The following is a 26,460-nucleotide window of genomic DNA, read 5'->3' as shown; positions in this document are numbered from 1 at the left end:
CCTGGGTGGCTCAGTGGGTTAAAGCCTCTGCCTTTGGCTCAGGTCATGATCGAGGGTCCTGGGATTGAGCCCCGCATCAGGCTCTCTGCTCAGTGGGGAATCTGCTTCCTCCTCTCTCTCTCTCTCTGCCTGCCTCTCTGACTACATGTGATCTCTCTCTGTCAAGTAAATTAATAAAATCTTTTTCTTTTTTTTTTTTTAAAGATTTTATTTATTTGACAGGCAGAGATTCAAGTAGGCTGAGAGGTAGGCAGAGAGAGAAAAGGAAGCAGGCTCGCTGCTGAGCAGAGAACCCGATGTGGGGCTCGATCCCAGGACCCTGGGATCATGACCTGAGCCGAAGGCAGAGGCTTTAACCCACTGAGCCACCCAGGCGCCCCAATAAATGAATAAAATCTTAAAAAAAAAAAAAAAAAAATCACGTCATTCAAATGAGTGAGCGGGTCTTAAAATTTGAAGAGAATACATGCTTATAAAATAAAACTTCCCCCAACAGATATTAAATTTATGGAACTCAAAAGGATCAATTATTTTTCCTTTATGTGGAGCCTCAGGAACACAACCATCACACTCCTTGGTTAGAAGCACAGTTTTCTCACTGGTTCACACATGGTTCCTTGTGGTTTTTGAGGAGTTCTGGCACTTATTATATATCTCATGGGTAGGCGTCCAATGTATTTTCCATTTTTATGTATATATCCATAAATACTATGGTGGTTTATATATGCTTTTTAAGACTATATATAAATGACATCATATTGTATTTATCATTCTACAACTTGCTTTTTATACTCTACAAATTTTTAGATCCAGGCATGGTGATCTGTAACTTTATTCAGTATATATACATTTTTTGTTTGTTTGTTTGTTTGTTTGACAGAGACAGAGTGAGAGAGGGAACACAAGCAGGAGGAGCAGGAGAGAGAGAAGCAGGGTTCCCGCAGGGCAGGGAGCCTGAGGCGGGGCTCTATCCCACATGACCTGAGCCAAAGGCAGACATTTAACAACTAAACCACCCAGGTGCCCCCTTTATTCAGTATATTATCAGCCTGTGCTTTCTCTACAGTGTTTATACCAAATTACACTCTCATCAGCAGTACCTGATGGTTCCTGTTCCCCATAATCTCAAACATCTTTTAGATGTTTTCCTGTATGCTGGCTTGGTTTAATACCATGGGTCTTAAATATGGTCTCTGAGAAGCAGCAGCAGCATCACCTGGGAATGCGTCAGAAATGCAAATACTCAGGCTCCACCCCAGGACCACCGAATAAGAAAACGAAGTGGAGGAACGCCTGGGTGGCTCAGTTGGTTAAGCAGCTGCCTTCGGCTCAGGTCATGATCCCAGCGTCCTAGGATCGAGTCCCACATCGGGCTCCTTGCTCGGCAGGGAGCCTGCTTCTCCCTCTGCCTCTGTCTGCCTGTGCTCGCTCTCTCTCCCTCTCTCTCTGACAAATAAATAAATAAAATCTTAAAAAAAAAAAAAAGAAAAGAAAGAAAACGAAGTGGAGCCCAGCAGTCTCTAGGTAAAATGATGTACACCGAAGTCTGAAAATCATTGGTTTAATAAATTGCTGTCTTAAAGGCTTCCTTAACCCTATGTCCAGCTGTTTCCACTTTTCTTCACCCAACTCAATCTTGGATATAAACCCTGTTTTCCCAAAAGACATGCTTTGGCACCACTGTATGGTATAAGCTCCACTTGTTGAACTAATTGACTTGAGATGACACTTCTTTCATCCTATTCTCAAAACTAATAAATAATGCAAAATTAAGGATTTATAAATCTCCCGGTGAAAGGTTGAAACACCTATTATTAAAAGTCCAGCTTTCAGTATGCATCAAGGGTAACTTTAATATGAACTGCGCATGCATCTATGAATGCTTTTGGAAACTGCTGTTGCAAGCCTTGTTCAGTATGCGCTGGGGAATGAAATATAAAGCCCAGTGAACAGTAAACTTTCTTCCTATTAATAATCTCACTGAGCATGCTGCTGGGGCTGTCTCAGAACAGAACTAATGAACCCAACAAAAACAAGTCCAGCACCTTTTAAATACACGATTTCACTAGTCTTAAAAAGCAGGCATGGCATACAGTCATCTCTACTTTCTAGAAGAGACAACTGAAACTCAGGGAGGTTAAAGTCACTGCTATGTACTGAGCACTGTACTAACTGCTTCATTTACATTGTCTCACTCATCTAGTCCTTGCCACAAATCATGTGAGACATGGTTTAAGATGGATCAACTTTTCATCTTTTTTTTTTTTTAAGATTTTATTTGACAGAGAGAGAGCACAAGCAGGGGAAGAGCAGAGGGACGGGGGGAAGCAGGCTCCCCACTGAACAAGGAGCCCAATGTCGGGTTCAATCCCAGGACCCTGGGATCATGAATAGAGCCAAAAGCAGACGCTTAACAGACTGAGCCACCCAGGTGCCCCTCACCTTCTCATGCTAAAGAGGGAAAAATGAATTTCAAAAAGTCTAAGGTGCTCACTCAAAAATGTGCAGAAATTGGAGAAGCAACAATTTGAACTTTTCTACACTGCCCTCCTTGACTGCACAGCCATTCCACTTCCTGACGGGTCTTCACCGACATCTGTGAGGTATTAGGAAAAGTCTATCTCAGAAAGGCTGGCCATCCTCTCTGTGGGTGCTCTGTCACATTTGTGTGAACAGCGGCACCTGTAATTGGTCACAGAAGGCCTCTGCTTGTATTCTCTCAGGTAGAAAAAAGGAGGCAAAAAAAAAAGTCTAAATTAATCTTTGCACTTGTTCTTTGTGACCAAAAGATAAAAACCTATTAATTTTAATCAATACAAAACAGAATTAATGAACCTCCTTTCAAACAGAACAGGATTTCAAAGTAACACAAAATGTTTCCTGTCAAATGACAAATATAGCTATGAATTCCCCAAGAATAAATGCAGCACATTTAGGATGTAGTCCCTGGTGTTTTAATAGTTTCTCCAGGGTGCCTGAGTGGCTCAGTTGGTTAAGCACCCAACTCTTGGTTTCAGCTCAGCTCATGATCTCAGAGTTGTGGGCTCAGCAGGGAGTCAGCTTGAGGATTCTCTCCCTCTCTCTCTGCCCCTCCCATAGCTCTCTCTCTAAAATAAATAAATTTTAAAAGAAGAATAGTTTCTTCAATGTAATTTTAAAGACTGAGAAGAGGGGCGCCTGGGTGGCTCAGTGGGTTAAAGCCTCTGCCTTCGGCTCAGGTCATGATCCCAGGGTCCTGGGCTCAAGCCCCACATCGGGCTCTCTGCTCAGGGAGGAGCCTGCTCCCCCCCCTCTCTCTCTACCTGCCCTCTGCCTACTTGTGATCCCTGTGTATCAAATTGGAAGAAAGAAAAAAAAGACTCAGAAGAGCAAAGTTTGAAAACCAGTTCTCCCACTTATTAATGTCACTTGGCCAGTAAATGGACCAGTCATTTAATTTCTGAGTCTCTGCTTTCTCGTCCATAAAAAGGGACTAACAATGCCTACACTTTCTACCTCCAAGCACTCTTGTAATATCAAACAAAATGATAAATATAAAAACAATATATGAAGTGAAAATCACTACTACCCATACGATGGTGATGACGGTGAAAATTACTGTCCCCAGCTTTAGCCCAGTACTAAACCAGTACTGCTTCTGGTTTGAGCCACAGAACACTATGAAGCTCTCATTCTATATGTGTTCTCCCTGCTTCTGTCCTCTCTTAGAACAAACTAAGCCATCCCCATGCTCACCAACCAAGCCATTGCCCATCTTTCCTGGAACTGTTTACTAGTGACAACCAAGGAGACTGACAAAATATTTTGTCTTTTTTTCTTATAATGAACCTGTAATGCGTAAGACAAAGAATTCACAGAATCAAACATTAGTGAGGAAAGAGGATGATGTCTAAATTCACCACCTCTACTTCCATGTTTCTCTAAAGGCTGATTATCTACTTAGACCCTAACAGAAGAAATGCTTCAGATAAATTAAACGAAGCCAAATATAATCCACAATAGTGCTCGCTTCGGCAGCACATATACCAAATATAATCCACAATAAAGCTACCTTTCCTGGCTTGGTTGGAAAACATCAGGTTTCAATACCAATCTTTCAATGTCTCAGTAACTAAACCAGGCTTGTACTAGTAAAAACATAATTAAAAAATCAATATTGGGGGAAAAAATCAATGCTGAAAAGATTAATTACTAGCAATTGCTATTTATGCCAAAAACCAAAGCAATTTTTTTAGATCATTTACTAATTTTCATAAAATACCAAGATTCAACTCTACTTCTTAACTCTTTGCAACTTTTCATCACCCTGAGAAAATGGGAAAGTCTTCTAATATTTGGTCCTAACCATACTAGTTCATAACTGTCAGAAAATTTTGTAACTAGCTAGATAATATTTTCATCACTTAACAAAGCCATGAACAGCTGGTTTCTTCTCTTTTACTGACAAAACAGTCATGATAGCCGATCTCATCTATTTTCAATAGGAGTCTTTCTCTTAGTGCTACTGGGAGATCTAAGAAAAGTTCTGGAGGAAAAGTGATGATAATCATGATCCTGATGATAAAAATAATAATACCCAACATTTACAGACCACTTACAATGATCAGGCACTGTTCTAATCATCTTACATATATTAACTCATTTAATCCTCTCAACAACACTATGAATAAGGAATTATTACCACACAATTTTTTTTTAAGATTTTATTTATTTGTCAGAGAGAGAGAGAGCACAAGCAGGGGGGAGTGGCAGGCAGAGGGACAGACAAGCTTCCTGCCAAGCAAGGAACCTGACGCAGGGATCTTGGAATCATGACCTAAGCTGAAGGCAGACCACCCAGGGGCCCCACTACCACACAAATTTAACAGATGAGAAAACTGAGGCACAGAAGTGGTGAATTGCTTGAGGTCTCATAGCTAGTGCCAAAGAACTGAGATTCAAACTCAAGCCACCTGAATTCAGAGTCTGCTCTTAACCTCTGCACCATGTGCTTTCAATTATTCTTAGAGATGGAAAACCAAGAACTGGCTTTTGGGAACGGAAAAAAAATCTTACTCATTTTATTCATAAAGCACAAATACACATACATATAGCTCAGAAACAGATACACAATATATCTGTGGTATCAAAACTTCATGGAGGGATGATTAAGAAAAAAATATCCTAGGGTACCTGGCTGGCTCAGCTGGTAGAGAGCATCCAACCCTCAACCTCAGGGTCGTGAGTTTGTTAAGTCCGATGTTGGGCATGGAGCTTACTTAAAGAAAAAAAAAGTCTAAAAATATACAGGGCCAGGGGCCAGAGTTGATCATGAAAAAAAACCGAGAACACTGCTCTACACTACAGAGCTTTTCTTCTTTTAGCATGGGGGTAAGACAGGGTCTGTTTTACTAAGTAAAAATGAACGGTCACTTCTTTCACTCAGTAAATATGGATTATATGCTTATTTTCTGCCAGGCACTAGGTACCAAAAGATTACAAAACCTTAAAGCATCCTTTCTTTAAGAAACTCCCAGCCTGTCAACTGAACAGGAAAATTCAATACAATGTGGTAAGTACTCTGACAGGAATAATGATAGGATGCTATCTTACTCAGTCCTGAGGGACAGGGGAAGTCTCAAACTGTTTCTTAGAAGAGATACATCTCAGCTGGAACCTAATGGGAAGAGTGGGGATTAATCAGCTTCTAGTGAGAGTGGACTTAAAGATGCTGGAAAATACCAGCATGTGAAAAGACTTAAAGTTGGGGCTCCTGGGTGGCTCAGTGGGTTAGGCCGCTGCCTTCGGCTCGGGTCATGATCTCGGGGTCCTGGGATCGAGTCCCACATCGGGCTCTCTGCTCGGCAGGGAGCCTGCGTCCTCCTTTCTCTCTCTGCCTGCCTCTCTGCCCACTTGTAATCTCTCTCTGTCAGATAAAATATATAAAATCTTTAATTTAAAAAAAAAAAAAGAAAAGACTTAAAGTCACAGGAAACCAAGCTGGGTTTGAGATGGACAAAATAAAAAGATGAAGTTGAAGTAAACAATGGCCAGATCAAAAAGGACCTCAAAAATCCAACGAAGAAATATGGGCTTCACCCTGAAGGAAACAGTGATAGGCTTAATATAAGAGAATAAGATGATCAGAAAACTGTGCTTCAGAATTCCTTTGGCTGCAATGTGGAGGACAGTTAAGAGTTAAGATAGAGGCAGGAAGACGGGGCGCCTGGGTGGCTCAGTGGGTTAAAGCCTCTGCCTTCGGCTCAGGTCATGATCCCAGAATCCTGGGATCAAGCCCCATATCGGGCTCTCTGCTCAGCAGGGAGCCTGCTTCCTCCTCTCTCTCTCTGCCTGCCTCTCTGCCTACTTGTGATCTCTGTCTATCAAATAAATAAATCAAAAAAAAAAAAAAAAGAGGCAGGAAGGGTTGCCCTTCTCAATGGGGAGTTGGCCTCTCCCTCTCCCTCTGCCCCCGCCTTGTGCTTATGCACATTCTCTCTCTCAAATAAATAAAAGTCTTTAAAAAAAATTGCTAAAAAAAAAAAAAGATAGAGGCAAGAAGGGGATGTCTGGATAGCTCAGTCAGTTAAGTGTCTGCATTTGGCTCAGGTCCCGATCCTAGGGTCCTGGGATGGAGCCCTGGGTCAGACGCCCTGCTCAGAGGGAAATCTGCCGCTCCCACTGCTTATGCTCTCTCTCTCTCTCTCTCTCAAATAAATGAATAAAATCTTAAAAAACAAAAATGAAAAGAAAGAAACTATTCTGAGGGGCATCTGACAGGCTCAGTTGGTGATCAAGTGACACTTGATCTTGGGGTAGTGAGTTTGAGCCCCATGATGGGTAAAGAGCTTACTTAAACAAATAAATATTTTTTAAAAAAGAGAGACAGAAACAGGAGGAAGGGCTGCTACTTTAAGAGAAAAAAAAAGAGGGTGAGCCAGTTCAGCACCTGCCTTTGGCTTGGGTTATGATCCCCAGGGTCCTGAGATCAAGCCCCGTGCTGGGCTCCTTGCTCAGCAGGGAGCCTGCTTCTCCCTCTCCCTCTCAAATAAATACACTGAATCTTAGAAAGAAAGAAAAAAAAAGACAGCAGGAAGACAAGGAGGGACTGCTACAAGAATAACTTAACACGGGATGCCTGGGTGGTTCAGCTTTTTGAGAATCTGCCTTCTGCTCAGGTCATGATCCTGGAGCACCAGGATTGAGTCCCACATCAGGCTCCCAGCTAAGCAGGAAGCCTGCCTCTCCCTCAGCTGCTCCCCCTCCCTGCTTGAGCTCTCTGTCAAATAAATAAATAAAATCTTAAAAAAAAGAAAAAGGATAACTTAACAATATCATGTCATTTTTCATGCCTGACCTATGACAGTTATCACACACCACAGTTCTCAGCTCCCTTACAATTACGTTTCAGCCTCTTTTGCTCTACACCCATTACTATTGATAACGAAGATTAAGAAAGCATTCTGGGATTTATAGGTACAGTACCCTCTTTTGTGTCACAAAAATACAAGATGAAAACAAACATTACAAAGTATTAAACAGTACGATAGATTATCTCTCCAAGAAGTAAATTACTCACAGTGCCTTCAATCTCTGAATAGAGTCCTGACCAGAAGCTGAAAGTACTTTTATCCAGCTGATACAGTCGGGATTTCTCAAAGGTTTCTGAATCCATGATCTGCCCTAACTCCGGTGGTACATGAGTTGTTGTTTTATATATCCGTCTCTGAAATATTTTGAAGAAAACACTCTGAGACAGTCAAATCAACTCATTTTTTATTACAGCAGTTATTTATGATCAAATACTGAGTGGTTTATAGCATTTATTGTCACTGAAGCCTACTGAATTTGCTTTATATACACAAAAATATTTCATTTAATCAAGTGCATTGACCACTAAAACAACTGATTCAGGAAAGTAAAAGCAGAATGAGAAGTTGAGGCTAGCTCGCTAGATAAAATTAAAATCAGGGTTGTCATTACACTTCAGTATGCAGGGGGTATAGCTCAGGGGCAGAGCATTTGACTGCACACTTCAGTATGCATATATGAACCAGAACGGTACAGGGCAAAGGGTTCCACTTACTCCAAGCAAAACATACCTCCTATATAATTTAGAAAACAAATTCATGGAAAGGAGAAGGAAGCAAATATGCCAGCCATAAGTATTAACAGATATTGTAACTAGTTATTAAACATGGTCCTAGAAACCAAATTAAGGGAAATTTGAGGAATGACAAATAGAAACAGACCAGGTCTTCAAGACAGACAAACTTTATAATCACACTAAATTCTAGACAGCAATTTCAGCCCATGGGACATAATACAGGGCACAGAAACTAAGCAATATAATGGATAGCATCTCCCGCAAAGGTTTCATGACACATGGCTTCTCTATATATTATTGGGCACTTTACCAAACCCTCAATAAAAGGCATTACATTAAAGCATAAGAAAGTAAAGGAGACATTAATGAAAAGTAGTTACTGTAATTGGGCTTATCATTAAAGTAAGACAGAAGTTCAATAACCCATCCCCAATTCCGACAGTATATACTGTGTTTTTACTTTATGCAAAGGATCTTCTTAAGCCCTCAAGATTCTGGACTAATGAATTAGCCAATCGTATCTGCGTCAGAGAATCTAGTGCTACACTCTTGGGCGAGGGGCACCTGGCTGGCTCAGCTGGTAGAGCATGTGACTCTTGATCCTGGGGTTCTGAGTTCCATCCTGGTGTTGGGCACAGAGATCAATTTTAAAAAGACAAACAAAATGACTCAAAATATTATCTAAAAATAAATAAAAAAAGATTCTGGCCTAAAAGAAGAGATCAAGATACAGCTCTTGATGAAGAACTAAAAATTTCAATTTAAAGACTCACACAGAATGTAATCCGAGAAGAAATTTGCAGAGGAAAATGGCTGTAATGCTCAAAAAAAAAGAGTTCCAGCAGTTAAAAAGAGAAAGGCTCTCATAAAATAACCATCACGGTTGACACAATTCAATGACAACACAGAAGAGGGTAGGTAAAGGACATCAGCAGTAAGAGATTGCAATAAAGCAGACAAACTTAAAATCTCATGTAGAAGTTCAGATCTCTAATCCAGCGAGCAGTTCATTATGAACATTATCTCCAGAAATTTATTAAGTAATATTCACTTCCAATATTAGAACTGCTTTACAGTTCTAATCGCTTAAACAATGATAAAGACGTTTTAAGTAAAACAAGAAAACACTGCTCTTTGGGCAAAACAACATACTGTATCCTTTTTTTTTTTTTTTTTTTTTTTTAAGAAAAAAAGTTCCGGAAAGACTGTGAAGTCTTTATATTTTCAGAAAATGGTTTCCTAACCCTGTGGTTGAGCATGGTTACACGAATGTCATGGGGAAGTTGTGATTCTAAAAATTTTGCCTCTTCCTTTTGAAGGCACATGGGTCGCTGCCAAAGTGAAAGGAGGTTAAGTCCGGGCCCGAGGGCCCTAAGAAAGCTGTGGGCCAGGCACTGCCCCCAAGTCTGACCAGGCGTCAGCCCGGCCTTCCCCTTCATCCGGCCCTGGGAGGCCTGGGTCCCAGGATCACGTTGCGGAAAACCTCCCAGAGGCACAAGATACCCTCAAGGCCAAGCCTGCCCTCGGGGCCAAGTCAGGAGGCCTCGCAGGGACCCACGGGGTCGAAGCGGGTGCTGGGGCCGCAGCAATCCCCCAAGGACCCGGGGTCGAGATCGACGCTGGCCCGGGCTGCCCAGGTGTCGGGGTCGGGTGGGCCCTGTCTAGGCTCACCTGCCGCTGTGCTAGGAAGCTTTCCCAAAGATACACTGTCCAGGAGAAGAGCAGCACGGCCCCGAAGATACGCTTCTCAGCCGGCATCTCCCACATCGCGTCCAGCGACGCCCACATCCCCATGGCCACCCGGTTCCGCCGGCTCCTTCAGCGTGCACCAGTGCCACACCGTCACCAGTCCCCTCAGAGCGTCCCCGCAGTGCCACAGCGATATCCGTCCCTTCCGAGCGCCCCTACACCGACACCCGCCTCCATCCCACCCCCTCCGCGCACCCCGCAGTGTTACACCAACACTCTTCCCGGGGCGACGCCCCCAGGGCCTCCTAATTTCTGCAGGAAAAGGACAATCGCGCTTTCCCGACTTCCGGCCGGAGGCCGGCCGGAGTCCCTGTGGAGAGTTCCGGCCTCAGCCAGTCCCGGCTTGGCGGCGTGCTGCGATCGTGCTGAGCTGCGTCACACCAGCTTTCTTCCCCTGCCCTCCCTCGCCCTCCCGGTGCCGGCCGAGGGGGTTCCGGCCTTCTTCCTGGGGCCCGCAGGGCTGTGGAGCTCTCGCGTTCTGCCGGGCGGCAGGCGCATCCTTCGGACGGGGGCTCGCCCTGGCTTAGCCCGCCAAGGCGAGCCCGCTGGTAGTCCGCACTCGGCGGGGGCTGACACTCGGCGGGGGCTGACACAGGCCGCCGCTCCGGCCTTGACGCGGCTGGAAAGCACGATCCGTGCCCACGCCCGGGAGACCTAAGGGCCAAAGGGATACCTGATGGCGGGACTAGGGACTAAAAGGGCAGGATTTTGGACCCCATTGGGGTGTTCCGAGTGCAGGCCTGTTGGAGAGTGCGCGGTAGTGACCAAATGTTCATTTTGCTCCCCCCAACCCCAGATGAAGGTGGGGGTGGCATTTTGCCCGAGAGTGTGTTCTGGAGCAAACCGGGAAAACATAGGTTAAAAACACCTAAACTGAAAGGGCCTTGCCTTCTCTAAGGACAAACTCATGTTAAAGCCCAGGGCCCTGTTTATCTTGGAATTGGAAAGTGAAATGGGGTGACAGGAATACCTGTTAACACATTTATTTGACTTGAAAAGGGAAAAATTTTCTCACCAAAGAAAAGTCTAATTTGGTTAATTGGTTTGTCGAAGAGACTGGCGTTGCTAATTTGCATAATTATTATTTGCAATAAATTGAGCTAAATCTGCAGCTGCAACTAAAATATATTTAAATTACAGTAATATTGTAATGCGAAAGATGGTTGAAATTAACATGTCCAACTTCCCGACTCTTCCTAAATGCCTCTAAGAGAAAGTAATCAGTATAATTAAAAATCACTTGAGAAAGTGAAGGACTCTAATGACAGGATAACATTCTTTTTCTAGACAGATTGTTTCCGTTTTGGTTTTTGTTTTTTTGCCTTCCAACAGAATCAGTAGTAGACCTAATTGACCTGTCAGCGAAGGAAGGAGAGCTATTTGACTTTTGGCTTACCAACTCAGGAAACCAAAGAATTGATTGGCATTTCTTTTTTTTTTTAACTTTTTTTTTTTTTAAACTTTTATTTATTTGACAGACAGAAAGAGGAGGAAGCAGGCTCCCCCTGGGCAGAGAGCCCCATGTGGGGCTCGATCTTAGGACCCTGAGATCACGACCCAAGCTGAAGGCAGAGGCTTTAACCCACTGAGCCACCCAGGCGCCCCTTGATTGGCATTTCTATAACAAAATTACCAGCATTCCCATTTACTTCTGTGAGTAGTATTTCTTGGCACTGTGTCTATGGAAAGAGAAAACTGAAACTGAACCCTGTTAATCTAACCGTAAGAAATAGTCATTTAGATACATTCATTAATTGGTGGGGAGGCCCCATCCATCTCACTGAGAGAGCATTTCCAGTAGAACCTTACCTTTTATATTTGTGTATTATCAAAACTTACAATTGTGTCATTTTGAGCAGCTGTATATTAAAGATAATAGTAATGACTACTCAATTCGCAAGAATTCTGATACTCAGAGCTATACAATGACAGGAAAAATTTTTAAATTCCCTTAATACATATTTTTATCACGAATAAGCGATTAATAAAAGGTCTTTGAAAGATAAAAATTATTACCTTTGGATAACATGGGGGAGTAGAAAATAAATATAATTTAGAGATGATGATAGAACAATACAGAATTACCAAATGTTAAAGAGTTCATTTGTGTCATTTTAAATGGATGATGATGGTCATTGTTATGTAGAGTCTGTTGCCTACATTATAAAAAGCGATTTAAAAGTTTTATCTCAAATTGTCATTTACCGTTTGCCAGAGTTTACATTTATTGCAACTATTTAAATTTAGGATGGGGCACCGGGGTGGCTCAGTGGGTTAAAGCCTCTGCCTTCAGCTCTGGTCATGATCCCATCCTGGGATGGAGCCCCACCAGACTCTGTTCAACAGGAAGTCGGCTTCCCTCTTTCTCTCTGCCTGCCTCTCTGCCTACCTGTGATCTCTGTCTGTCAAATAAATAAATAAAGTCTTTTAAAAAAAATAAAATAAATTTACGATGAAAATATATATTTTTTTTAATTTTAGAGAGGGAAAGAGTGCACACACATGTGCAAGTGTGCATGAGTGGGAGTGCCAGGGCTGGAGAGAAGAGGGAGAGAGAGAATCCCAAGCAGGCTCCGTGCCCAGCAGGGCTCCATGCTCACAACCCTGAGGTCATGACCTGAGCTGAAAGCAAGAGTTGGAGGCTTAACCCAATGAGCCACCCAGCTGCCCTTATGATGAAAATTTTTAAATATCAACGTAAAAATATGAGGGGATAAACATTTTTTCAAAATTCTCTCTCCCTAGTGTGTCATTGCCATGCCCTCTTTGGTCTTCTTGTCTTCATCTGTCTGGGTTCCTCCAGCTCCATCCTGCTGCAGTTGTCCAAAAGCCTCAGAGAAACTACTGCCAACCAAACTGTGGCTAAGAGCACAGATTTAGAATGAGGCTGGTTGAGTGCCAGTCACAGTTGCACCAAGTATCAGCAAGCTACTTATCCTCTCTGTGCATCAGTTTCTCATCAGTAAAATGAGAATAGTAGTATTTACCACCAGGGCACCTGGGTGGCTCAGAGGGTTAAGCCTCTGCCTCAGGTCATGATCTCAGGATCCTGGGATCGAGACCCACATTGGGCTCCCTGCTCAGTGGGGAGCCTGCTTCCCCCCCTCTCTCTGCCTGCCTCTCTACCTACTTATGATCTCTCTCTCTCTCTCTGTCAAATAAATAAATATAATCTTAAAAAAAATAGTACTTACCACCTCCTATTGTGAGGAAAAAATGAGAAAAATCGTATAAAGCTTTTGGCAATGTGTCTGTCTCTATAAAGACTAGCTACTTGTTGGGGCACCTGGGTGGCTCAGTAGGTTGGGTGTCTGCCTTTGGCTCAGGTCATGATCTCAGCGTCCTGGGATCAAGCCCCACATCGAGCTTTCTGTTCAGGGAGACTGCTTCCCCCACTTTCTCTCTGCCTGTCTCTCTACTTGTGATCTCTCTCTCTCAAATAAATAAATAAATAGATAGATAGATAGATAGATAAAAGACTAGCTACTAGCTCCCCGTAATGGGAGAAACGCATCACAGTGTTATCTGTCACCATGTGTCTAAAGAGAGAAGGGAAGAGGGAGCTGGTAAGAGGTTTCTAAAAGTAAAGACTGGAATTCTCTCGTTCACTCAGTGAATGATGAATATCTGCTAAGTACCAGGCATTGTTCTGGGTTCCTGGGATATAGTAGTGAACTAGACATGACCTTTGTCTCCTGAAGTTTACATTCTTAGTGGGCTGGGTAGATGGAGGGGAAAATGGATAATATGCAAATACATAAGAGTAAAAGTGGAGGTGATAGGTGCTGGGCAGAAAAGGCAGGGAAAGGGGAATACAGCCTGTTGGCATGAGGGGCACCTTGTTTATATAAAATAGTCAAGGAAGGGGTGCCTGAATGGCTCAGTCCGTTGGCCATCCAACTCTTGATTTCAGCTCGGGGTGGGGGTATCAAGTCCCGTGTTGGGCTCCAGGCTCAGTGAGGAGTTTGCTTGGTATTCTCTCTTTCCTTCTGGTCCTGCCCCTGCTCTCACTCTCTTGCTCAAATAAATAAATAAAATCTTTTTTAAAAAAGAGTTTAAAATAATCAAGGAAGGGTGCCTGAGTGGCTCAGTGGGTTAAAGCCTCTGCCTTTGATTCAGGTCATGAACCCAGGGTCCTGGGATCGAGCCCCACATCAGGCTCTCTGCTCAGCAGGGAGCTTGCTTTCTCCTCTCTCTCTGCCTGCCTCTCTGCCTACCTGTGATCTCTGTCAAATAAATAAATAAAATATTTTTAAAAATAGTCAAGGAAGACCTCTCAGATTGACATTGGAGCATAAACCCAAAGAAAGAGAAGAAGCCACATGGGTGTGTGGGCAAAGTGTGCCACAGAGAATAGCAAATAAAGGCCCTAAGGCCAGACAAGGTTAGCATATTTGAGGAGTAAGAGGGTGTGGAAAGAGGAGAGTAAGAAGGAGGGGGAGGGCAGATCACATCAACATGCACAATCCTTCAGTTAAGAGCTTGACTTTTACTCAGAGTGAAATAAGAAGCCATTGGAAGGTTTTGAGCAGAGAAGTAATATCTCTTTGCCCACTGGGTGGAGAATAAATTGAATGGGGACAGAGACGGAAGCAGGGAATCCAATTAAGGGGCCATTTTGAGAATCCGGTTGAGAAATGAGGGGGGCTTAGCCTAAGGTGGTAGGTATCAGTGGAAGGAGAAGTAAAGTAGGGAAAGTGATCATTTGTTCCCCTGTGCGAAAGATAGTGTTTGGGGGCACCTGGGTGGCTCAGTGGGTTAAAGCCTCTGCCTTCAGCTCGGGTCATGATTCCAGGAACCTGGGATCAAGCCTCACATTGGGCTCTCTTCTCATCAGGGAGCCAGCTTCCCCCTCTCTCTGCCTGCCTCTTTGCCTACTTGTGATCTCTGTCAAATAAATAAAATCTTTATAATAAAAAAAAAGAAAGATAGTGTTTGTAAATAGAAGGGCTGATGTGTGTGAAGATCGAAATGGGAGACTCAAAACAGGTTATTGGCAGGGCTTTGCCGGAGGAGACAGACTGAATTTGGAGGATAAGGACTCTCCTCTGTAGAGTGGTGGACGCTGGTGTAGGATACTTCATCTACCCCATCTAACCTGAAGGTTAAAGTAGCTCCCAAGTCCTTTCTCCATTTTGCCTTAATTCTCTGCTTACCACGCGTCCGAGTTTCCTTAACTGATGCCCTGTACCTAAGTGCTTTGGTCTTAAGAATGACCCACCCCCCACGCTGGGAATGAATACTCCGTGTCAATCTCTTGTGATTGTGGTGTGAATTACACACCCTTTCTGGGGAGCTGAGAACCAGAAACAAGGTGGCTCCCTCAGTTTCTACCACCACAGTGCCTCCTCAGAGAAGCAGCCAGCCTGTTCTATCTTCTACATCTAGTTCATTCTGTTCTGTCTCCCACACAGAATACCGTATCTATGTTACTCCCCTGTCTAAAAGCCTACAGTGATCCATTTCCAACAATATGGTATGACCTTTAAGTGCCTTCATTATCTGACATCAGTCTATCTTCTAGGCCCTTCTTCTGACACTTCCCTTTGAAATACCCCAGAGACGTAACTAAGACAAGATGACTGGAATTATAAGGGAAGACGCTGAAATGTAGACAGTGCAAAAAGAAAACATTGACTTCGACTTGTCCGAATTTCTTTAAATTTTTTTCAGAGTAATCTCTACACCCAACATGGGGCTCAAACTCATGACCTTGAGATCAAGAATCAGGCCAAGCCAAGCGCCCTGAGAAAATGACTTTAAAAGATTGCGCGGCACTCCTTCAGCGGCAGAGTTCACAAACTTCTCACCTACACTCCACATAACGCACATTGTCGGTAACTTCCATCTCTTCTCTTCAACACATCATGAATTAGAGCTGATTGGAGGATAAGATCAGTGTCTTACCCTGACAAAATTATTTGTTGTAGTTTAGGAAATAGCCAGGGCTTCAGCCACCCTGAAATTCTTCTGTTCTCCAACCAAGCCACCCTCTTTTTTATATGTCTCCAAGGTAATTCCTGAAGCACGAAAGCCTTCCATTTCATTGTCTGCCCATGTAATTCTTTACGGGACTACTTTGTGTCACTTCCTGGCCCTACTCTGTATTCACTGACCTTTGTTTACACTGAGTACACTATAGTACACAGAGGTTGCATTTTGATACTAGTACACTGGACAAAAATTATGGCCAAAATTACCCTCATAATCCTTTAGGAAGATGCCACCAGGGAGATTGTTATATTGTCTCCTGTTGTATTGCATAGTCACTTTTTCTTCAGCATGGCAATAAATCACTGCTGCTTTCTTTGCACAAATGAAATATTTCATATGCTGTCAGATAGTTACAAAGTATTTCAATGACTGTATAATCACATTTACTGTGGCAAAAATGCACACAGTATAAGGCTTATGGACTCTGAGACGTACCCACTGAGGGGATGGTCTATGGACATCCTCCCTGCCTCTTGCCCCGCCCCATCAGAGTACACACTCATCAAGTGAAATGACAGGTAGGTACCTCCCTGCATCCCCAAGCTGGGATTCACAAAGGAGAATTCAGCTAAGTTCAAGACGATGTGATCCCACTGTATTATATATAACTCCTTGTTCTGAAAATACCTGCCCAACCAGCCAAACTGGGTGTTCCTGAAGCACAAAGGCCAGATTCCCAAGGTCTATCATAATGCTTAGCCCAGAGTAAGTATCAATAAAAGTTGGATAAAAGTAAAGTGGCCCTTAGGTCCATCCCATCCTTGTCTATCTCTGGGTAATTAATGCAGACAGACTCATAGGCCACATATTTCCCCTTAGGCTGAAGGCCAGCACAAAACTGGCCTACCTGTACAGGACAGTGCACAGCATTGCCCTTCAATAGCAAAAAATAAAGAGGAACATTTGTTATCATTAAAAATTTTGCTGTTTTTATTATTTTGCTGTTTTTATTATATCTAATCCAACCTCTTCAGCATGGAGCTCAAGGCCATATTCTCTGCCCACTTTCCCTTTTTTTCCCATGGATTCCAGTTTGGCTCTCCTTTTCCATATGGCTGTTTATGGCCTCCAGCCTACTGAGTAGCATCATTATCTCTGAGACTTTTTTAAAAGATTTTATTTGACAGACAGAGATCACAAGTAGGCAGAGAGGCAGGCAGAGAAAGATGGGGAAGCAGGCTCCCTGCTGAGCAGAGAACCTGATGCGGGCCTTGATCCCAGGACCTTGAGATCATGACCTGAGCCGAAGGCAGAGGCTTTAACCCCCTGAGCAACCCAGGCGCCCCTGAGACTTTTTTTTTAATGGTAAGAAATGTTCCTCTTTATTTTTTTAAAGGATTTTATTTATTTATTTGACAAAGAGAGATCACAAGTAGGCAGAGAGGCAGGCAGAGAGCTGAGCAGAGAGCCTGATGAGGGGTCTCTATCCTAGCACCCTGAGATCATGACCCAAGCTGAAGGCAGAAGGTTAACCCACTGAGCCACCCAGGCACCCCTCTCTGAGACATTTTTAAGATTGTACTTATTTATTTGAGAGAAAGAGTGAGCGAGCGAGAAAGAACACAAGATGGAGGAGGGCCAGAGAGAGAAGCAGACTCCCCGCTGAGCAGGGAGCCGGATGTGGGACTCGATCCCTGGATCCTGGGATCAAGACCTGATCCCAAGGGAGAAGCTTAACCAATTGAGCCACCCAGGCATCCCTCTCTGAGCCATTTTTGACAAGTAGTACACCCTACATTACCCCACCACACCTAAGTAGAAGCTGAACCCTACCAAAGAGAGAGCCAGTCCTTGCAGGGTAATTTCAATATAGTTCTCTATCTTTATTGATACACCACCACACACATGAGAGAAAAACAGCGCTTTTCTGGGAAAGATTGGAGTCCATCACATTTCAGATGTAGAAGTAAACCCCGATGTGGGCAAGGGGCTCTGGCAGTCAGAGCAGCTGCAGTACGGCTCCGAGGAGCAATCCCTCTTCGTGGCAGGTTTGTGGGAAATGATCATTCCCTCCAGGTCCTTCACTTTGTTTTCCACTGCCTGAAGTTTTTTCAAAATTCTCTCTTGCAGGCCCAAGGACAGGAAGAGATTATTGTCCTCAACTGGAGGATTTCCTTCTGGGCTGACCAGCAAAGTCTGAAAAAAATCTGAGCCCTTCTTGTAAAGTTTGTAGAGGGTGATTATAAACAACAGTATTTTCTAAAACAAAACAACAGAAGTTGAGCGTTACTTGTTTATTCATAGCAATGCCTCAGATTCAAAACAAAACAAAAACTTCATAGTAACAATAATCCCTCATTCCTATGCCAAGCCTCTGTTTCACAAAGCATCTTCACATCTATTTTGTCTTTTGATCTTTCTCACAAAACAGAGTGATAGGCAGGTCAAGGATTGTTATTTGCATTTAATTAATCAAGATGATAATAATAGATACCATTTGCTAAAAATTTGCCACACGCAGGGCTCTGTGCTAGGAGGTTATTTTGCCTACGAGTGACCTATTTACGTAGAAACAGCCCAGAACTGGGTAGCCATTTAAACATCTTCCAGTTTGGACCCTGACATTGTCCAAGGTCATATACTTGGAATGACAGAGCCAGGACTGAAATCCAGGAATTCTGACTTCCATGTTAAGTTCCCTCAGGAAACAGTGGTCAGAAAAACTAGATTTGCTGGTCGTAGGGAAAAACTTTTTTTCTCTCTTTTTTTAAGGACCTAAGACAGATTCCTGTCAGGAGACAAATTAAAAACCAATCATCTTTTTTCCTTATTATGGTAACTGGCACTGCTTATTGAGTATTCATCATATGCTGAGCTTCTATACACACAGTATCTCCTTTAACCCTCATGACTACCCTAAGGGAGGCACTATTGACAAACCCATCTTATAGATGAGGAAAGTGGGGTTTTTGGAGGCTGGTTGCTCTCCATTCACACAGCAAGTAATAGGACCAAGGTTTGAGACCCAGCAGTCCAACTCCAGAGCTCGTGCTATTAACCACTTATTATACTACCTCTCTCTTGGCTGAGGTGTCTGGAGGGCTGCAAATTCATCTAACTGAATTGAACATTAACCAAACAAGAGCAGAACCCAGAATCAGAATTATAGATAATAGTGTGGGTTATTTATTTATTTTCTCCCTTATAGTCTTCTATTAGCTAATTGAAATGTGTATATACCCACATATCCTTGTTGGGTATTTAGGTTAGTTGGGTTATAGTAAATAAGATTTTGGAGAAGATTTGAATTTGGAATCCTAAAAATTAGATTCAAATCTCAGATTTGCCAGGTTTTACCATCTGTCACCTTGGTTCAGTGATAACTAAGCTCCCTTGCCCACAAGACAGACATGATACTCTCTACCTTGCCTACCATGCAGGGTTTGGAAAGGTTAAGAGAATGCATGTGACCGCGTGATTCCTCGACAGTAGTGATATATGAAAAAAGTGAATGCTACAAAATGATCCAGTAATAACTTCTCTCAGCATTTACTAAATAAACCTTAAGAAAGTCCTTTTAAAATCCTACCCCCTTAAGATTTCCACTGAAACTCAGTGGACCTCAGTTTACTTGTTTGTCATATGAAAATAACCTCTATCCAACTCACAGAATTGTTGGGATTCTAAAAGCGTTTTGATTATATTGTAAATATAGCTATTTTGCTGGTGATTAAACTATCAAGTTATTATTATTGGTGATTAGAAGTATGTAAAATCCTAAATGTTTCTTACAATCCCAGCCAATTATTTCTAGTCCCCAAAAGAACTCCAGTATATATATTGAGCCTATTGTTAAAACAAGGAAATAATGAAAATATTGTGATGCCTAAATGAATATACATGCCTTGGCATCAGTTACAGAACAATGTCACAGTAAGAATAGAAAGGCCAAACCCAAGATCCCAATTATATTTGCAATGCCTATTCTTTTAAAAGTTACCCCTCATGGTCTCTGGCACATAGTAGGAAATCAAAGATGAATATGTGATCAAATAAATTTGGGGTTAGGCTGTCTTCTCAGTTTGTGAATTTTTTTGATCTATTTTATTCTAAAACAAGCCAAAGGCCACTGTGAGAAAGAGCACTCTATGCTCAAAACCTAATTGGCAAAAGTTTTTAAGGTTAACCTGGTTTCAACCAATTTCAGAGACTAGGGTTCACCTTTGCTCATCCGCACGGTCTTAAAATTGGGTAGCAGCAATACAGACAGGAGAAAGCTAACCAAATTTCAATTTAGAACTATTTGAATTCCTCTGTAACAAAAGAGTATGACCTGAATTGACTGAATACTTCGTTTCCATAAGGCATATACTCCTATTGCCAACAAAAGCAAAAAGAAAATCCCCAGGATAACTTGCACAGTTGGAGCAAGATTATCTAGTAGACCCAAATTTGTTTGCTGAGGTGGGCTAGTGTCTCCCAGAAGACTTGCTTGCAGCCAATTCCATATCGAGCTCAAAGAAAGATAATCTACGATGCTGTTCCAGACAGGTGAAGATGAAGGAGATGTTGTTGACATTTTAATAAGAGAACTGCTCCAGGAACTACATGTGCAGAGGCTTCAGGAACCTAGATATGAGTTAGCGAGAGCAACCTGGGAGCCCAGGTGTTCTAGAGCCATTGTGAACTGTGCATTATGATGTCACTGTTCTAAAGGTCAGCTTGCTTCCCACTCACCCGGTGAACTTTCTCACTCAAAACCAACCAGACACTGGCTTGGATTTTCAGTTCTGTCATATTGCTTTTCTTGATTTTTGACAAGTTCTAGCTATAGCACAGCACTGTCCAATAGAACTTTCTGCAATGATGGAAATATTCTGTATCTGCTCTGTCCAGTATGGTAGCCACTAGTAACTTGGAATGTAAATGTGGCCGAGGAATTGAATTTTACATTTTATTTAATTTTAATTACATTTAAGTAGCCAATGTGGCTAGTGGTTACCTTCTTGAAGAACATTTCTGAAGATGCATGGAAGGGACAGCAATTATTTTCACATGGCAAATGAGAAAACAGGTTGAGTGGAGATTTGAGGAGAGAGCTTAAAGAAAGCTTTCCTAAAGAGTTAATAGTTTACTCAGTAAATATGGAGGGAGGTTATTCCTGGATTATTTTGCAGCATTCCCTTTTTTCACATGTCACTATTGCTTAGGAATTGTGATCTTTGGGAAGACTATTTAAATATATTTGAGCCTCATTTTGCTTATCTGTTTACAGATGGGGATTCCACATCCTTTGCAAAGCTTATATTACAAACAGATGGTATAATTTTCTAAACACCTTGTAAACTATAGTGTGCTATACAATAACTTATATGGCATGTTATCAAATCAATTATGTACTGACTAGTACCTATCTACATTCAGCAAGGAGGTATGAAAACATAGTATGTATGGTCTGCACCCAAAACACTTAAAAGAAAAAAAGCTCATACACATTTATATTCTAAATTGAGATCAATTGTGAAGACAGCAAGAATCCAAATGAGGATTTGCACCAATAGGAGGGGGAGAGGCAAAAAGGAAGAGGAGAAAGGGTCAGTTATGACAATTTTTAGAAAAATACTGTCTGATGCTATTCCAATTTGTTCATTCTGATCGAAATAACAGTAATGGGGGGCTTGGTTAGGAGGAATAGTTTTTCTGTTCTTGCAGGAAGGGGTGTAAGGCAAGTTGCTTGGGGTGTTAGAGATACATCCAGAAAACAGAGTCTAGTGTGCTGTTGGAAATGTAGTACTTATGACAGCGTGAAATAACGTACTGATTTACAAGTGACTGCTACTGATGTTGAACCTATAGACTGCTAGTGAATGTCAACAGTCAGAATCCTCTCTAGGAAGGCATAACAGTGACTTAGATAAGATTTTGGATTTGGCTATTACAGGTTAAACATAGGTCGGGAACCATTAAAGAATGGTAACCAGAAACTTTGGAGAAAGATAGGGTTGTGACAATTAAATCATTACTTGAGACTCTCAATTCTAGAGAAGAGCTCCCTATTACATGGCACCTCGCACTTCACTTTTAAAGCACTTAACACGATTATAGTTATTTGTGCAATTTTTGGCTTAACATCTGTCTTCCCTGACTGTTGTAAACCTAAGGAACACAGGGACCATGTCCCTTTTATTGACTACTGTAACTCCATGGCTTGGCACAGAGCAGACATTAAATATTCGGTGACTATGAAGTCCCTTGGAAGAATTCTAAATATCGTTATGGCCTAATCTGTTCATTCATCAAGTGCTTATTACTGTATTTGTATACTTGTTCAATAGAATCTTTATCGAGTAGCTGTTAAGAGAATAGGCCTTTGGGAGTGCAATGGATCTGGGTTAAAATTTTTGGCTCTCCTATTCATTAACCTTGTTACCTTAAGCAAATTATACTTAACCTGAGTCCTAATATCTTCACTTGTGAAATGGGAGTAATTCCTACCTTGTAGGCCTGTAATGAGAATTTGGTAATTTGTATAAAAGAACAAGCTACCAATACAGGTAAGTTGCAACTATTATCTGTAGTGACATCCATGACCAAATACAAGATATTATAAATCTCAGTAGTGTAAAGTGCCTTAAAAGAAGCTAATCCGAAAAGCCCATTTATAGTTTGACTGCCTTCTTATATACCGGAAAACCTCCAGTGAAGAATTACCACTATGCAAGGCATCTCAGCCCACCTTTAGTCAGAGCCACCCACCCATCTATCCAGCCATCCAGCCAGCAGTCACTTACTTCCACCCAATAGTCTTCCACATCAGACTGTCTCAGGACTTGCTGGCATACGCTGCAGCTTAATGACTCGTCCAATGCCTACTTTCATACCTTCAGAAGGTTCTTCATTGCCTTTCAAACGGAATTCAAAATGTAGAAGTTGGTTACATGACACTAAACTACCTGGTTGCTGTTGACCTACCCAGACTCCTCTCCTTTCTCTTTCCCATCTTTACTCTCAACACCAGCTAAAGCAGACTTCTCAACACAAAGCATTAGCGCACAATAGGATTACCTTGGTGGCTAATTTCTACTGGTTCTTCAGGTTTCAATGCAAACATAACTTCCTCAAGGAAGTTTTTCCTGGCCTTTTTTGAGGTCCCATCGCAGCCACAGCACTTTTGTCTATCTTCTTTAAGACACTCTAACCTCCACAATGCAGGAAACCTACTGTGTCAATGTTCAACACCCAGGAGCTAGCAGATGTCATGGGCTTAAGTGAATATTTGGATATATCTTTGCTGCACTTCCATTCTTCTCTATTTTCCAGGCTAAACCTGTCAAATACATGTTGACGGGTTTTTAAATCTCCTATCCTGGTTACCTTTCTCAAAGTGGTTCAGACCTCCAAATGCAGTCTGTCACAGAATCTATTCCTGCAGGTGTAGACGAAGTAAGTCAGATTACGGGGCGGGGGGGGCACTCTTTCCAGACTCACCTCTGCCTAACAGAAGGTTTTGCCCCTCAGTCAGCAGGATAAAGCCATGAGGTACCACAGTCTGTTGTAGGGGTGGGAGGTGGGGAGAAGGGACTGAGCAACTTTCCCGACTTTTACAAGTTTCTCTCAGAAATGAAAGTTTTCCTCTTTCCTCAAATGAGGAAATGTCAATAATAGATATGTGATTGGAACTGGATTTGCATTACCTGGATTTTAATTAGACTTCAAACTTTATCTCCCATTATTCACTTCCATAAACAATATGCTCTGTTTAATTATAGAACTGTGGTTTTTTTGTACTTTAAATGCCACTTGCAACTTTCCAATGTTCTTCCTTCACATGAAGTTCCCCTGCTATCCTTCCAGTCAAAAGAAATTGGGAGACAAATCTCCATCCATACCCAGCTTTTACCAGCCAGACAAAACACTTCACCCTCAAGTTTTTATCTGTCAAATGAGGGTAAAAGTACCAATACAAAAGTTATGAAAATTCAGTAAGAAAATCTATGGCTCAGGGGCACCTGGGTGGGTCAGTAGGTTAAATCTCTGCCTTCGACTAAGGTCATGATCTCAGGGTCCTGGGATCGAGCCCTGCATCAGGTTCTCTGCTCAGCGGGGAGCCTGCTTCCCCCTCTCTCTGCCTACTCGTGATCTCTATCTCTGTCAAATAAATAAATAAAACCTTAAAAAAAGAAAAAAAAATCTATGGCTCAGTTAGTTAGGCATCTGCCTTCAGCTCAGGTCATGATCCCAGGGTCCTGGGACTGAGTCCTACGTCAGGCTCCCTGTTGAGGTGGGCTCTGCTTCTCCCTCTCTCTCTGCCCCTCCCCCCACCCCATATGTGCTTTCTCACTCTCCTAACCAAAAAAAAGTGTAATTATAATTATCCTTATTATCCTGAATTCTCGCAGTACTTTCCACTTTGTTCTAGTCATTGCTTCACAAATTTTTCCATGCCTATGAATCATCTATAGAGATTTTACTAAAATCCAGATTTGGGGACAGAAGGTCTGGAGTGGGATCTGGCCCGACAGTCAACATTTCTAAAAGCTCCAAGGTGATGCCCATACTGCTGGTCCACTATCACACAATGATTAACAATGTTTAAGCTACCCCAGCCCTCACATGAAAGCTTCACACTGGAAGATGCTTTGACAAATTTACTTTGGTATTTTTATCACCCAAAGCATCTGAAACAGTCTCTAAATATGGGTGCACTTAAGTATTCGGTTAATGACTAATTCCATCCTCCAGTGTTGGCAACGCAGGTCAGAAGTAGGCAACCTGGGACAAAGAAGAGAGGATAGATTTGGGATGGAACCTCTAGAATACTCATCAAAAACTCTTCTCCATCATTCCCCACCCTCTTTCACACGTGTTCATGAACATGGGGAAACACTGAAACAGGGAATTCTGGGTAAAAGGATAGAATAAAAGTTTGGGCCCTCCCAACTTATACCTATCATTTAGGGGGCATTCTTGAATTTTTAAAATTCAAGCCTTAAGGCTCTGAGGGGCACTTGGGTGACTCAGTTAAGCCTTCAACTCTTGATTTCAGCTCACGTTGTGATCTCAGGGTCATGGGCCCTGCATGGGCTCTGGGCTCAGTGAGGAGTTTGGTTTTTCTGTTCCCTCTGTTCCTCCCCCATTCTCAAATAAATTAAAATCTTTAAATAAAAAAGGCTTTAAAAACGAAGCCAATGTTTCCAGATTTGTACCAGCATGGGGACAAATCCCAAAGATGCATCAAGTAAAAATGAGTCCTAAAAGCTACAAGAATTAATTTTCTGACCTTCTGTATTATCATAGAACTGCACATGCTACATTTGACATAAAACACTGTTTTTAATAAAAATCAAATAAAGCAAGATGCTCCAGCGGGAACAGAAAGTAATCTTATGATGAACCACTTTGGCTTGCACTTGAAGCAAACTTTCAAGAGTTCTGAAATATAGGATTTGGTTCCACCACAAATAGACTCACTTGGTTCTTTCAGGGGATAGAAATTAGGGGTAGCTGAGTGGATGTAGTTCAGTCTTAAGCAAATTAGCAACTTTCTCTTGTTCTGGGCTCAAAATCTCTAGTATAAGGAATTTTAAGAATGAAGCCACCAGATGTTTCTCATACTCAGATCACAGAGTGACTTTTTCAAGAGGCTAAACTATTATCTCCTCACAGATGAGTAAACAAGCCAACAGAAATTAGCTAAAGGTCCCAAGGAGTCAGTAGTAGCCTTAGCCTCTAAGATGTTCCACGGTTTCTGCCACTTTTCCTTGCAAAAGATTCTTATTTGAGAGCCCTCTGTTATCTACTGGAATCTGAACCAAGAAACTACAGGGCAGGGGTGTGCTTTAGACTTAAGAGTAAGAGGTGGCAGAATTAAATTCCTTAAGAGCCAACAAAACAAAAGAACAAGGTTTAAGAGTCAGAGAAAAGATCTTAAAATCCTAACCACGGACATGGAAAGGGATGTTAGGAGTGTCTGAATCACTTCACTGATAGCTAATGAAAGTGACTGAGAATCTCACAAGAACAGAGAATAAAGCTGCCGTTATTTGTAAGAACACACTGCTTTCTTTGTCAGCAGACATACATGGCTCACAATCCACTGAGGCTCAACACATCCAAAGACCAAGCTCATCTTGGCTTTCCAACCTCTTCCCCAAATTCATTTCCACCTTCTGAATTTCCTCCTCAATTGGATGCCATCACTACCAAATCGTTATCTTCCTCAAAGTATTTTTTTCACCTACCAAGGTCCAGCAATCCTTTCTTTAAATTTCTGTTTCATCTCCTCTTTTCTTGTTCTGCAGCTGTCAGTATAAAGCCTCATCACATTTGCCTCTCATACTTCAACAGTCTTAGTATCGGTTTCCATTCCCAGCCCCTCAAATCATGCTCGTGATCTACAAATTATTAATTTAACATTATTAAAGTTAATATTGTGTTTTTTTGTTCAAATCCTTCAAAGGCTCTCAGCTGCCTGTGGACTCAGGTCCAAACTCCTTAGCATTCATGGTGGGCTAGCTCTATAATAATCTCATCACCTCAGCGCTCCCCTTTCACCAAAGCCTACCAAATTCTTTGTAGTTCCCTGGAAACGTGATTGCAACCATCTATGCCCATCATGTTACGCTTTCTACCCAGACAACTTTTCTTCTACCTGAAGAACTCCTGGACATCCTCTTTTGGGGGTTACCTTG

General features: G+C 42.2%; 2 protein-coding genes across 2 annotated transcripts in view; both read right to left on the bottom strand.

The window, feature by feature from the left end:
* ZMPSTE24 (zinc metallopeptidase STE24) overlaps window positions 1-10,126 on the bottom strand; it is a 42,090-nt gene extending 31,964 nt beyond the window's left edge. Inside the window, exons 1-2 of the mRNA XM_044237923.1 lie at window positions 9,758-10,126; window positions 7,559-7,705 (exon numbers count right to left, since the gene is read on the bottom strand). Of these exons, the coding sequence (XP_044093858.1) occupies window positions 7,559-7,705; window positions 9,758-9,880 (270 nt within the window). The 5' untranslated portion in view covers window positions 9,881-10,126. The remainder of the gene's footprint in view (window positions 1-7,558; window positions 7,706-9,757) is intronic.
* A 7,569-nt stretch (window positions 10,127-17,695) lies between these two features.
* Window positions 17,696-20,348, bottom strand: TMCO2 (transmembrane and coiled-coil domains 2). Its single transcript, XM_044236374.1, has 2 exons — window positions 20,103-20,348; window positions 17,696-18,028 (listed from the first exon to the last, which is right to left on the bottom strand). The coding sequence occupies exons 1-2, from the start codon at window positions 20,346-20,348 to the stop codon at window positions 17,717-17,719; spliced, it is 558 nt and encodes a 185-aa protein (XP_044092309.1). The 3' UTR covers window positions 17,696-17,716.
* Window positions 20,349-26,460: the final 6,112 nt, after the last annotated feature.

The sequence above is a fragment of the Neovison vison genome, chromosome 2 (genome assembly GCF_020171115.1).
Source record: "Neovison vison isolate M4711 chromosome 2, ASM_NN_V1, whole genome shotgun sequence".
NCBI classification, from domain to species: domain Eukaryota; kingdom Metazoa; phylum Chordata; class Mammalia; order Carnivora; family Mustelidae; genus Neogale; species Neogale vison.
Note: the sequence above shows the minus strand (reverse complement) of the source record. Positions and strands in the feature narration are given on the sequence as shown.